The sequence below is a fragment of the Numida meleagris genome, chromosome 5, assembly GCF_002078875.1.
Source record: "Numida meleagris isolate 19003 breed g44 Domestic line chromosome 5, NumMel1.0, whole genome shotgun sequence".
Classification (NCBI taxonomy): domain Eukaryota; kingdom Metazoa; phylum Chordata; class Aves; order Galliformes; family Numididae; genus Numida; species Numida meleagris.
The window spans coordinates 44,630,257-44,645,140 of NC_034413.1; the positions used below are offsets into that span (position 1 = coordinate 44,630,257).

Consider the following 14,884-nt stretch of genomic DNA (forward strand, 5'->3'; position numbering starts at 1 on the left):
GGAGCATTTTGGTACAGTTCAAGGTTAGTCATTCAATAGCCTGAGTTTTCTGAAACAGTCGGTACTTCTCCTCCTACAAAAATTTAAGGAAAAATACAAAGCACTTCCATTAGGCCTAGTTTCTCATTAGCCTCGTAAAACAAGAAATAATACAAAAAATGAATGAAGTACATGAGTCCTGACACATCTTAGACTCAGGGAACACCAAGTCTGCTTACACCTCTTGGTCTCAGAGGGAAGGATGCTGTTCGCTGAGGATATTTCCAGCGCGCCAAATTCAGACAAGCTTCTCTCTGCACTGGAGAGTCAGTGCAGGCTCACAGCTAAGGCAAGCAGCCTGCCATCAGCTCCCAGGTCTGCCAACAGCTTCCTGAGCAAAGTCCCAGCTCCACAAGTGACCTTGCTTTGCTCAGCAGCTGAGAAAGGCACTGCTGCAGAAGTTGTAGTGGACGGGCGTCAGCTAATGTCCAAACGCACTTAAGAGAAATTTAAATTCAGTCATGGAGAGAAATGTCTTTCTGTACGTCCTGCATATGTGACAAGAACATTAAACCATCAGTACAACAGGTAAGCCCTAGCTATACAGATGCACAAGCATCATAAAGGCACTGAGGTGCTGTAGCAGGAAGAAATGCTGTATATGCATATACTACCTGCACTTTCACAACCAGCTGTCTTTTTCTAGTTCTTGTTCATTGTCACTGGAAGCTAATTAGTTTAAGGGCACAGGAAATACCTATTCTAAGCTAAAAGGAGGAGAGAAGGCATTCCATCATACTGAAAAAGGGAATGTAAGTCGGGAGGGACAGACAGTAAAGGGCAAAACTTGCCTCAAAGTGGTGACTGCTCTTCTCTCTCACAGTACCCGTGCATTCTGCTCAGAGCATGAACAGTGTGATAGTGGTGGCAAAGGGGCTGAGACCCATACAGTGTGGGCTCCTAATGTGGGGCTCCCACCTGTCCTTGGCCAGAGAACAGGCTCCCAGACAAGCGGCAGGGCCCTCACAAGGAAAAGTCAGGGAAAAGACAAGGAATTGACACAAAAAGTATTTCTATCCACAGCCCCCCATTTCTCTTAACTTGAAGGACCTCAACTTTTCTGCACCCAATTCTCAAGTTTACTTTTGATTTATTTGTAAATGGGGCAAAGATAAGAACCGGAGACTTGAGCTTTGCCAGCTTAACATTTTTTTCAAAAGTTGCTCAAGGGGTTCTCTCTTACTTTACTGTAGTATAAATGAAACAAATTCCAGTCCCTTGGGGAAGAATTTCAGGTACTGGAGTTTGCTTTCTGTTTTTACTGGGCTAGTGATGCTGGAGGTCGGATCCTTTCATCTGCCCTGCCCTGGCCCAGGGCAGATCCTCAGCAGCACCACTCCTCTATGCCCCAGCCTGATTACAGAGAGACCTCCTACCCTCTCCTACAGGGAGAGCTGTAGGAAATTCAGCCTCCCATGTTCATACAGTCTTTACCCTCCCTCAGAGGGTAAGCAAGGGCTCCAGTCAGATATGACCACTATATTTTTTGATATTGACTGTTTATTATGAACAGACCTATATTCCTAAACTTGTTTTGCACAGAACAGCCTCAGCTAGGACCCCCACTAGCAGAGGTCAGAGGGGTGACCTTGCTGCACAGTGTTACAGAAGCACTGGCACAAGGTGACAGGTGAAATGGTTTCCCCCAAACTTGACCCGTAAAGAAGTTGCAGAACTGGACACAGAAGCCAGAAGTCTGTCAGGATTGTCCTAACAGTTGGTTCAAACCTGCAGTAACCCAAGGTCAAAGTCCTTGCCTGTTCCACTGCCCCATTCTGGAGGCACGCTGGCCACTCAAATCTCTCTGAAATGGCACACAGGTAACTCCATGTGAATTAAATATAACCAGGAGATTCTGAAGCACAGATAGGAGGCCAAATCCCAGTGTTCAGAAACACTCTCAATGTGATACTACAGGTCCGAGGTTTAGTCATTTAAGGGACAAAGGGCACTAGCATGCAGCATCCCCAGAGAAGCATTCTGTCCAGTGGGTACCTCACTAACATCTAGAATAGGATCACTCACTGGCATCTAGAATAGGATGACAGCTTTGTAGGCTAAGTTTGAAGGGTGCTGTGTACTTCAGCTCCTGCTGAGGACAAAGGGATGCACAGCACTTCACGAACAAGAAAAAAAATATCTAGATATGTCACCAGGAATAAAATGCGTATTAATGAAAATACATGACAAATACATCAATGTCTAAAATGAATGGCTCGAGATCTTTACAAAGGTAGATTCCCTAGAAGGAGAGTCATACATACTACCTCAATACTTCCATGTGGTCCTTCACGTGTATGCTGACTTGTGAGGTCCACAATTTGTACCTTCTGTTTCTACCAACTGCCCTTCCCTTTCATTGCTGAATCGATAATCTGCCATGATTTAAGAATAAAGATGGCTACTTGTTAAATTAGAAGTCAATTAACTCCACCAGTAGATGATGCCACTTGTGATAACTGCTCTCAGTGGGTACTGCTCTTCCTCTACAAAGACACGAGATGAAATGAGGCCTCCACTGGGTCTGGATTTTCTCTTGGGCACATGACATACAGCCCTGCGTATAAAATGTCAGAACAGCCCTGTCGGAGATTCACTGGCTGCTAAAACTGTGAAAATCTCACAGCACCGTGGATTGCTGTTGACAGAACAGCAGCGCCCAACATAACACATGCCTTGTTAGCAAACTGGAAGCCTCTCAGTAGTCTGGGGTGAGGGAATAATAGAGGAAGCCAGTGCAATGCAAGCCAGGCCTGTGGAGAACAGCAAGTGAACAAACCTTGGCGAAGAGTCCAAGCAAACCCTCAGACTAGCTCTTTTTTCCCCTCTTTCTTTTGTAAATATGAACACTTTCCAATGAGCACTTCCCACCATGTAACTGAGCTGGTGAAATCAGCAGCATTGTCATCAGAAGAGCCTGCAACTGGCACAACAGAGCTATACGAAGCAATGGGAAAGCCCCACAGCTAGTTTTTAGGTAAGCTGACACACTGACTTTTCCACCATACCGCAGCATCTCCCCTACACAAACAACTATGTCCTTACTTTTGGCATTCCACTGCCTACTGGAGGCACCTGGCCAGCTGCAGGACAGCATAGGAACACCCAGCCAGGCCAAGGGGCAGGCCACGCGGGTGGGCTGTGGGGCTGGGGAGGCCATGTACCACTAGAGTTTGTGGCTGCAGCTTCTCTGTCCCTGCCTTCCAGTTCCCTCACAAACCACTTTCATGCTCCAGCAGAGAGCTATAACATCTCAGCATGGCGAATGCTGGGTCATCGCAGGGAGCCAGCATTGCTTTGGCAGGACTGTGAAACAAAAGAAACATCAGCCTGAGAACTGCTTCTTTATTTGTCTCTGTTGAAGAAACAAAACCTTTATGGGCAGTAACTTTGCTTTAAACAATAACATGTGTGGATCCTGTGCTTATCCTTTTGCATCTGGCTTCCAAAATCTGCCCTGTTCTTTTTCCACGTGAAAGACTACGAAGCTTATTTTTGTTTTGGTGCTGGTGTGAAACACTGCCAGAGAAACTGGCATAGACTGAAGCTGGTGAGCCACCCAAATTATTGTTGGGTGGTTCACTCCCTCTCTATTTCAAGAAGCCTCTGGGTATAATGACAGGAAGCTTACAAGCAATTTTAAGCCAAACTTCAGAGAAGCTGGCATTCAGTCTGCGCTACACGCTCCTTATTAAAAGCTGTCCAGTCCAGATTCTGGGTGGAACTTTGATATCTGCATGGAGTAAAGAATAAGGGGCACGTTTGCAAAATCAATTGTGCAGTTTTTATATTTACTGCACGTTTACCACATATGTCATTTATTACACAGTGGAAAACCGTTAAATGCACAGTAGTTGTGCCAAGTGGCATTATGCTTTTAACAGCTTTATTCGTTTAACAGCTCCAGTTCTCATTATATTTTGCCATGTGGTACATGAGATTTTTATGCATTTAACAGTTTAAGAGGGTTCCATGGTATTTTCCTTTCATGTATTTCATACTGTGCCTGGGATTTTGTTGGGGGGGCTGAGGGGTTGTAGACTGTAACCCCTGTACTTGGACAAGATAAAGCAAAAGGCAAAGAAAATTAATGATTAAATGAGGAAGGAAAACATGGATCACACCTCCAAACGTGTGGGCACAAATACCTGTAACAAGGACAAGGCTCTCCCACGTGCTTTGATAGCCTTTGATGCTTTGTTTATATGCCTTTCAACTTCTTATTTTACATCTACTTTAATGACTACAATATTGCTTTCCTGCACACAGGGAAAAAAAAATTTTAGTAGAGTACATGCACCTAGATATTTCTAGCCCTTTCACACAGAGGCATTTGTGCATTTTTGTGTGCATATTGATGCCCTCTTCTAGCACAACTGAGTAATTTCATTCAGGATCGGAAGCAGCTCTACTCACACAGAGTAAAGAACTCCTTCCAAGGGTCTCCACTGGAACCACGGAACCATCATCCACTTGCTGTCCTTCCTACAAAAAATGTCTGTCCTCCTTTCCATAAAATTCATACCGATACATTATATTTTTTTAAACAGTTGGATGAAATTTTTAAATTAATGGATTCTCTTCAAGAATTTCGCTCCAGCCTAGGTTTGCCCACATGTATTTTTTACATCCAAGGTGAAAATTAATCCAGGAGAACACACTGCAGTGCCCTCTCATCCTTTTTTGTAAAAATGATTGGATTTGATGTGAATTGTTCACATGGCAATACTGCATGCAGCATATACATTAGAAAAAAAAAAAGGAAACCCCTTCCTAATATGCAGTTTCCCTTCGCCTTCCTTCCATTAATTACTTAAGAAAACAGGTTTTTTTTTTTACCTGCGAAACAAGACGGTTATCGTCATTTTGGAAGGTCCTTGTCCTACTAATAGATGTGTAAGTTATACACTACAAGTGGGAAAAGACGTGTGTTTGTACAAAATGGGGGGGGAAATCTCAGCTGCGAGCTGGTCCTTTTCTCAGTCTATTTTAAAAGGAAAAAGGAAACCACTTAAGCAGGCAAATGCCAGAAACACGACAGGTTCCCCAGAGATGAAGGTTATTATTATTGTATGAACAGATGTATTTTTATTGGTGGGAGGAGAATATAGGTCTAGTTCCAACCCCAAAGTTGGCTTTAAAAACAAAACCCCAAAAAGAACAAAATCCCCTCTACCACTCACCTGACTTTTATTGGCAGCCACTTTGGCAAACAGAGCTTGAGATACCTTGGCCCTTTTCATCTCCTGTTGGATCTCGTCATAAATGGCAGCTGTGATGTTGACGTTGGCGCCGTCCGCCTTAATGGGGAGGTCTGTTGTTGGTGTCGAGGTTTTGGCCTACCAAGAGACCATGAAAATAATAATTAAAAAAGTGCTGCTTTCAGCCCAGCCATCTGTGCAGAAATTATCAAAGGATTTCAGTCAGCTGATGCCAAACTGCATTAGCTACAGAGGGACACTTCCTGTCCATTATTCTAATCAGGTTAATTGTGATTGGAAATAATTGCAGTGCATTCCTATAGGACATGCAAGGCCCTGTCAACTCCCCCCGCCTCCCTCTCCCAGCATGTTTACTGAGCAGCTCAACAACACGATAGGTAGCTGGGCGCTCGGCTGCAGGCAGCTGCTGAAGTTTGCTCTGCCAGCTAGCCGCCATGGCACTGACACCGGCCTCTATCTTCTTCCCCCCTCTTTAAAAGTGGCCTACACCTTGGAGGAAGAGCCAATTCTCCCAGAAAAAATGAGTAAATGGGTAGAGGTCTCTAAATAATAAATTATTACTCAATTTAATGCACTCCCTCAAGTCTCCCTCATCCTTTATTAAAACTATACGTATGTCATTTGAGTATGTATGGTTTCCCAGCCTTATCATCATTATGCTGGCCAGACAGTCACCTAATTTCACCTAGGAAATCAGTGGAAATGAAAAAAAAAAAAATCATTTCATAAAGCTGGGCTTTGGCATGCCTTTGATGTGCTGCCCTCATTCTCCTAAACTCATATTGAGATTTTGTGTATTCCACTGCACTCCTTTTAATTGAATGATTTCCCATCAGCTTCTGTGACAAATGAAGGACAATAACGGATGCTGCCAGTACCTTCTCCAGGCTGGACTATTCTTGCAAGGCTCCTATCAGTACAATGCTGCAGGCTTCTATGAGATTTTTATTTTAAAGCCCCTCAGCCATGGCCATCCTCAGATTGTAGAGGCAGGTGAGGGACAGGGGGCAGTGCTCACAGCACCAGCAGCCCCTTGTAGCTCAGATCTCACCTGCCGGAGCTGATCCTTGATCCCCTACATCTTTCAAGGGAAATACATAGGTTACTGACATAAAATCCCCATTTTCTCTTGAGATGTGAAAGTCTTAGGAAACAAACTAAGCTAAGCCACAAAGCTCACACTTGCAGATAGATCCGAACCTCCCATAAGCCCTGGTGATATTCGGATATCTGGCCCAATCTTAAGCCTTTTCAGCTGGCTCCTGCTATTGTACCGGAGTTAAAGGCTGCTAGAGTACATCTAATATTAATTTTTAACTAGGCAGACATGCCCAAATGTCTATTTGTTAATGAGAAGGTTAACTAGGCAAAACCAAGCCTTCTGAACTTCTTTTGATTTGCTTTCCTCCAAATCTTCCTGTCCCTAACATCTTTTCTATTCCAAGGCCCACATTAATAATGGAGCCACAATTCAATCAAGACAACAATCTAATCACCCTTCCTACTGCTCGCAGATAAAGCCTTCATCAACTTGTATCTCTTCTCTTTCTGAAGCCAGTCTAGGGACCAGGAGCAGCTCGCTGTGCACAACCCACACAGTGCTACATGGCACAGCAGCCAACTGAATGCATGCACCCAGCTCAGCAAGGGTCCCCTGCAGCTTTGAGCCTCCTTGGCTTGTTTCCTGACTGTTCCAACACAACAGGGCTCGACATTTTTGCATCTCTGCATTGAAGCAAGGGCAGCAGGAGCACAGCTGGGGCAGACCGGAGCCTCTGGTGCTCTGGAACCACTGGAGGCCAAGGCCAAACTCATCCACAGGCCCTGACCACAGGTGGGGACAACATCATGGATGGACCAACAGGGACACCAAGCTCCAAAATTCAGTCCTCAGAGATAGACAAGAGAAAGGGTAGTTGTGAGGAACAGAGGAAAACAGTGAAGAGATCACGGCAAATGAAGAGGACTGTCCAAATCTGTCAGGATTCATTTAGTGGAGCTTAACTAAAGACATCGCAGTGCTCTGAAGGGTATAAAAAAAGTCTTCCCAGGCGATGGAGCCTCTGACTAGCACAGCAGCTGAGGTCACCAAGGCCTCAAAGGTGAGGCCTGAGATTCTGAGAACAAAATTAGCATGTAAAGGAAAGTTTCAAAACACATCTTGTCCTGCATGGATCTCCTGCACTGCCAGCTGCACAGCCAGAAGTCAGGAGCCAGCCTGCCCCACGCACCCTGAAAGCTGGGCTTTCAGGGTGCACACCCTGAAAGTTTTTTTTTAATCACCAGAATAGGTAGGACAAGTGCCAAAAGGAAATATCACAAGGAAGCGTTTAATGCCAGAGGCCTGGATTCAAAACTGATCTTCCTATTAGCAAGTTTTCCATTATTGAAATGTCTCACTGCAAATGGTGAAAAAAAAAAGAAAACAAAAAAAGAAAAGGGTTTGTAATCACAATGCTAGAGAGCTGAAATCCCACCAGTTACTGCTAGTGTTTGACAGAGAGTTGGCAATGTGTATGCAGTAACCTCTAAAAGCTCAGAACCTCTTCCCCAAAGCACTTGCATCCTCTTGCTAGATCGATCTGCTGCTCTCATCTCCACAACGGCGCTATATCAGATCTGTCTGTGGTTGGGGAATACCCTGAGGGGCTTTGGGTTCCAGAGTGATGGAGTCAATCTAGGTGCTCATGAACCCACCTCCACGGCTGTCCCAGCACTTACCCATACTCTACCCAGCACGCTAAAAAAACATTCCCAGAAGTACTGCCTCAAGAGATTGGTATCTATGGAAACCATGTTTCAAAATGACATTAAATCAACTTCTTCAGCACTGTAACATAATTCTTGAAAGGCCAGTATAGTTCCTCTTCAATAGTTACCACTGCTACCTCCAAAGCACCTTTATCTGGAGTATACAACATATCTGCCCAGGGAAGCAACGTATCAGGATCACTGCATGGTATATGAACAGAGTATTTGTCTCACTGGGACTAATACCAGGCATATGGGGAAGCACAGTAGCCGTGCTGCCTGCCCAGGATCTGGGAAGCAGCCTAATTTGCAGAGGTGTCCAAGTTGTCAAAACAGCACCTGTGCTGACTGGTGCTGGCCCTCAGAGGACTGGGGAAATTTTATCTAGCGGGCACAAGACAAGCACTGGGTACAAAAAGGTTTCTACATTGCTTTTGGTGATTAAAAAAATCTCACAATATTCTACCAGATTCTTCAAGAAAATAAGGGCAGGATGAGCTGCTTTGTATTTCTAGTGTATGGTTTTCTAACAATGCTTTGCTCTTAAAAACAAAATTTTCCTTACTTAAAGCTGTCACTAGAGCATGGGGAAGATTTCTTATTTTGACAGAGGAGAGAGATGGAGTGACAGATCTGACAGAGATCTGATTTTTATTTTCACTGGACTGCATCTAACTCATCCATTTCTTTCTGTTGGTGTTTCTTTAACTATTATTATTTTATTCAAGTTATGAAATCTATTGCACTAAATGTTAGCAGTAGTAAGCTAATCCTTTCATGTAAATATAAATGCAGAAAGTGTTTACACTGTTTAGATGTTAAAATAGTTCTCGTCAGAATTTTATTTTCTCAGAAAGATAACTAAAAACAGATAAGAGTTATACAACGATGAGTTTTGCATATTACAAAAATTTAGCATTGAATTCAGCTTGGCAAGATATGCTTGCTTTCAGTGAAAACAGTTCTTTATATCGTGTATAGTGGTAAAGTACACCCAAACACCTGAACTGAGCTTAACACCTTCTACAAAATCAGCACACCTTAAGGACGATGCATGTGCCTTCAAACCCCTGCCTCAAGACGCTTATTTATTTTTAGCAGCTGCAGCTTCACTATTCAGGATGAGAATTGCTCAGTAATATTAGAAGCATGGTTAAGACATGCATAGCCTGAGCGAGCACACAGAGATTCTGCAGACTGCATGAGTGTGGAAGCACCAGGGCATGAGGGTTACAAAGGCCTGTTTATGAAAGATCAAGAAAAGTGCTAGACCTGAGCTGTCACATCTGCACAGTTAGAAATTTCAAACTCAAGTTACACAAATGTCATGACAAGAGTTAATCGCTGTCTCTGTGCAAGCACTCTTTTGTTTTTGGAATATACATCTGGGATGGCAAGAAGCCTGACTGAAGGGTGGAAACACTATGCCAGTGTAGTACTTGGATGTTCTTTCTTAGTCCAAAGGAGCATCTTATCCAGAGAAGTGGATGGCAACAGCACATTAATAAACCTGATTAGTTAAGTCAACAGGATGACTTAACTGGTTTGGAGCAGCAAAGCAGCATCTCCCATCCTAGCACTGTGCCCATCTCTACTTTCTGTACTTCAAATAATTACTAGTGTAAACTAACTAAAGGACTGTTGTTTCCTAGGCAGAGTGCACTGATTTCTAACTCACTGTTGGCTCCTATTCACTACATGTTTTTAATTGCAACATATATTAACCTCTCCACAACCTCAGAAATTTCCTATGTTCACTAGAACATGACAGAGCACTAAGACAAAAAGTTATATAAATAATCTTTCTATAACGTAGTCTAAAACACCCTATCTGGAAAGCCCACAAGCACCCTTTCAGGTACTAAAATCATAGACTCTTTTGCATTTATGGCATTGATAAAAGCTAGAATCATCAATAAGTCTTACTGAAATTTAATACACACCTCTTAACAGCCACTCCAAGACCTTTTAAAAGGATTTTCACAACTCACCTGGGCAAAGGGAGCAACATACAGGGAAAGGGCAGAAAGAAACTCCTTCTCTGGACTAATATTAGCACAGGACCACATAACAAACAGGTAACAAAGGATCACATCTTACCTGGGGGGTTCTAGAGGAGCTTGGGCTGCCGGCTGCTGAAGACACCATGCTCACATTGGGATTCATGCTTCTCTCTCTCTCATCCTGATAGATACGATCCCGTTCTGAGTCAGGCAAGTTGAGGAAATTCTGCATCGCCCTTAAGTTTACCAGGAGGGACTGGGAAGCTGTCCTAGGGTCTTCTTCCTTACGCAGGATCTCAGACAACAAGCCCTGGTTAAAAAAAAAATTTAAGTCCAGTCACATGGTAGTGTTTTAAATTTGTTTAGAAAAACTGAGAGCCTGCATCAGAATCTCATAGTCTCTTCCACAGGGGATATTTTGTAGGAAAGCGCTTGTCTTGTAGGGGCTGGGGTTTATTTTGCAACTGTCCTATTATGGCACTGTAATAAGCATGTGAATAAGCATGTGAGCATAGAAATCCTGGATACGAAGGCAGGTGCACTGAGTAGAAGAAACTGCAGTTAACACCAGGTGCTTGCAGCAAATATTTTAGGAGCTGTTAGATATCTCCGTCTTCCTCTCCCTCTCTCTCTGTCTTTACTTGATGCTGGAAGACTTGGCAGGCCTGTTCATCTTTGACAAATCTGCCAAGTTTGGTAAATTTAGTTTCGACATTTAAACAGTGCAGGAGGTTTATAAAGAAAAACATTTGGTTGGGTTTGATGTTACAGTCCATTCATTTTGGTTTGGACACTTGTTTCTGAGAGGAGGAAATGCAGTAAATAATGAAGCCTTTAGAATCTAGCTCTAGGGATTTAACCCATTCTTTTACGCCTCATTTTAAAACACCATAGGCTTCATGCTGCATCGACAAATTAACACCATATTCACCTAACTTTAACAAAAAACTGTTCTGCCAGGAGGTAACCAGCACAACATTAAAAAAAAAAAAAAGGAGCTGGAGAGAGAGGAAAATAGTATTAAATGAGGCTTAAATCTAATGATGGGATTAAAATGATGCATAACCGCAAGCACTCAATAGTTCCACAGCTTATCTGGAAGTCAGGGCACAATATACAACCCTGGATCAGGGCCTACACTAACCACTAGAGCAAAGAACGTTCCACCCACGTTCCAGAGGCACCCTCCACATCTCCACTTCACAAGAGGCCATTTCACTCCCAGAAGTGATAACAGTCCCCTCCTGAGTCAAGTGCTCACAGGTACTGGTGTACAATGAAGCAGTGCCGCAAGCCCGAGGCCACCACGGGAGCTGCAACCTTCAGCAATCAGCCACAGAGGGGACACAGGGCCCCAATACGATTCAGTCGCAGCTGCTGACATGAATGTTTTGCCACTACTGCACAGCCGTGACTGAGGCAAGCTGCCTCACAAGCACTTCTTTCTTGCAAGGAAAACATTACCAGAAAACAACCACCTAGTCAAAACCCTGTAACGTTCAGCCTATTTTCTTCCATACCACAGAGTCTCCCTGCAAAAGACCTGCTAAAACACTGATCATACAGTTGAGTAATGTGCAAATGCCAATATTTTTGCTATTTACTGATCTTACCAAATAGAATTACTGACAAAATCAACAGACGGGCAAACAAGTGTCTGTATCTGCTTTTATCCGTTATCTGCTATTGAACATCTACATCAAAAGACGTATGTGCAAGCTCTGCTTCAGCAGCATTTATGCCTCAAGTGCTTGACATAAGCTCCATAGGCAACCAGCAGGTAGGCTGCACACAGCTCACCTTTCCAGCTCCTGACCTACAAAATAAAGAGAAGAGCTTCCCCCTCATGATTTCCCTGCAGATCCCAGACGGCCCAGACTGGGCCTGGAGCCATGGCAGGACCCTCAGATCAGGAACGGGAGGAGGAGGCCAGTGGGAGGCCAGCTGGTGAAGCAGGCCTGCACTGGGAAAAGGTGGTGTAGTGCCAGGCAGGCCCTGGCATTGCTTCTGTCACTCTGCAGCCCTGACACAGCCACGAGCTTGTACCTACATTCCTTCTTTACCACCCTTCAGGGAAACTGGGGATGTTCTGTAAAAAAATTCCAAAGTTTGCCAGACTCACGTGCTGCAGATTAACAGAAACAGGACATTTCAGAAGGCTGAGCCCATGACTTGAAGCATTCTAAGATCAATACAGCATGTCCCTATTATAATTTCCCCTTAAAGTCAGTGGAAAATTCTCCAAAGGCAGTAAACAAATACCAATTCCACAGATTCTCTAAATTTTTAATTTTCTAGATCTTAAAGAATACATAACTTTTTTTTTTCCCCTTTTGGGTCAGCTTCCAAAAATTAATGGATGTGTTGAAAGAAAGGTACCTGAAAGCTTCTGGAGCTGACTCTAAGACTGCTTTTTCTCCCCCTCATCCTAGCCTGGCTAAATTTATGGTTCAATTTCAAAAATGGAGAGCAGAAACATATGTGAAAGCATGCCAGCAATTACTTTTCAGTGCAGTCATCGACTCCCTATGTAAATCAGGGGCACACAGGTACGTGTGGCTCAGTCATGGCACTTGCAAGGTATTTCACTGCCTGAGACACCAGCTCTGGGCTTGGGAGCTCCAACTTGCATCAGAAATGGCACATCATGGGAGAGATTCAATGGTTCTGAACCTTAGTTTGTGCCTTGTGCTTCTATGAAGATCTCCTCCTCTACAGTCACTGACACAGTAGTATTGCACACCACATCTCAGTCATCAGACTCTACAACACTGCACCAGTGGCCACTGGGCCCCTGCCCCGATGTTCATTCCAGGCCCACAGGTAGGAAATCTGGCTGCAACAAGTGGGTCTACAGCTTGGCTGTAGTGGGCCAAGCACTTTGACAGCTCTGCAGCCATGTCAACCGTAGGACAAGCAATAAGAAAACCAACTCAGAGGGAAAAATCTCCAGTCCTCCTGCAACTAAAGATAAACAGTGCTGGTAAACAACAATGGTTAGATAGCTGAGCGGTAGAGTAGAACAATAAAATTAAGTGTCTTGAGAGCAATAACATTTACAATAATATAATTCTGAGCTACTGAAGTATACACAAACTAACCAGAGAGCAACATTATAAAAATAAAGTGATATTAAATAATCCATTCAGCCTTTTTGTCACCTGCAACAAATTAGGCTTTCAATATGCAAAACATCTTCCTTCCAGAAAAACAAATGATCATGATTTCATTTAATTGTAATTTAATGAGGCATAATTTATTTTTTAAAGTGATATACACCAGGTGTGTGGTGAGGAAACTGGCCCAGCCAGACAAACCCTACTGTTTCTATTTTTGAGAAAACCCTAAAGCCAGCCAGAGACTGTTTTCGTTTCTGCAAATTATATTTCTGCTGGAGGGGCTGAAGGAGGGAAACTCACAGCATTCGTACTTTTGTTATAAAATTCCATTGGCTAAATTAGCTCATTCCGACCTACTTACATCTCACATGGTTAAAGAAGTAAATAAATAAATAATATTGGCAGTTTGCAGAGGAATCAACTCTGCAAACCTAAGTGAAGTTCCTCAGGGACTAGAAAGTCTCGTACTGATTTTAAGTGACCAAAAAGGTCTCCTTTACCAAACACAGCTTTCAGGATGCACTTCAGGATAGGTAGCTTGATAAAATCTTTGCTTTTCCACTTCTGGGCATCATTTTTAAGCCAGTTACTGAAGAGGCAACAGATGAAAAGTTGAACAGTAGCACGGGCTCTGCTCACAGCTGAGCTGTGCTATACAAGCATCCCCAGACAAGGACTCTGCACAGGCATAGTTTGGTTTATGCTTGGAACTGATGCTATTTTTTAAATTAAATTCTGGATCCCTAATTGACTTTAAAAACAAGTAATAGCCAGAGGTGGAGAAAGGAGAACATGTCCTATCAAAATAAAAGTATTTGGAGCTATTTACGGTAGGAGCAATTTTGACAGTGTTTTTTTTTTTTTCAAACAAGCTGAAATCTAATCTTTCAAAAACAATTCAGCAAAGTCACTATCTCGAGGGTTTGCTCTGCACTCATCCTATGAAACCCCATTTGTGAACTCATTTATTTTTTTACTAGAGACAGGATTTCCAGGACAAACAACACAAACTTCACAGACAAGTAATCTTTTTCAAGCAGCTCCTGAAAGAGAATGCACTACAATGGAGAGCGAATGTTATTCAGACAATCTCCTCGATCCAAAGGACCGACTAAGCAGCCTTTGAGGCCAACACAAAGGCTTGACCAAAGCCCATGGAAGACAAGTGAAGTCTTTCTGCCTTCTTCCCAAAGGGCTTTGGCTCAGGCTTGTAAAGGCATAAATGAGGTCTCAGTGGGACATCAGACTTCACTACCAGTGACATAAGGAAGGGCAGTTTTGCAACCAAGGCTTTTCAAAAGTCTGGATCAGGGTGAGGAGGTCATACTGTAGCATAGCCCAGACAGTGATGTCCTCGGGACAGAGGAGGGTAAGGGCCATCAGGCAGCTGGGGACTCACAGCACTGGGCAGGACCTCATGCATGTCAAGTTCAGTGCCTCTGCTGGGAGCCACAATCTGCCTCACCCACACCTCAGTAACGTGGCCACAAGAGCAGGCACAACTTTAAAAATGTTCGGAACAGGCTTGAGACAATTGAAACACTGGCCAGGGCAAAAACCTGAATAAACCCAACTAATGTGCTAAAACTCCATTTGTGTGTTCTGTAGAAGGATATTATATACATATGAAGGACTAAAATAGCATAAACACTTTTTTCATACTTTTGGTTTATTTGTGCCTCTCCATACTTCAGCTACTGCCAAGAGTAACAGAGAAAATGCTGAAAAACTAGAAAAATTTTGCTTCTGT

The 14,884-nt window shown here is 43.4% G+C and overlaps 1 protein-coding gene across 1 annotated transcript in view; it reads right to left on the minus strand.

Annotated features, from left to right (window-relative positions):
* SATB2 (SATB homeobox 2) overlaps window positions 1-14,884 on the minus strand; it is a 122,428-nt gene that overhangs the window by 27,214 nt on the left and 80,330 nt on the right. The window contains exons 7-8 of the mRNA XM_021400151.1: window positions 10,113-10,325; window positions 5,223-5,378 (exon numbers count right to left, since the gene is read on the minus strand). Of these exons, the coding sequence (XP_021255826.1) occupies window positions 5,223-5,378; window positions 10,113-10,325 (369 nt within the window). The remainder of the gene's footprint in view (window positions 1-5,222; window positions 5,379-10,112; window positions 10,326-14,884) is intronic.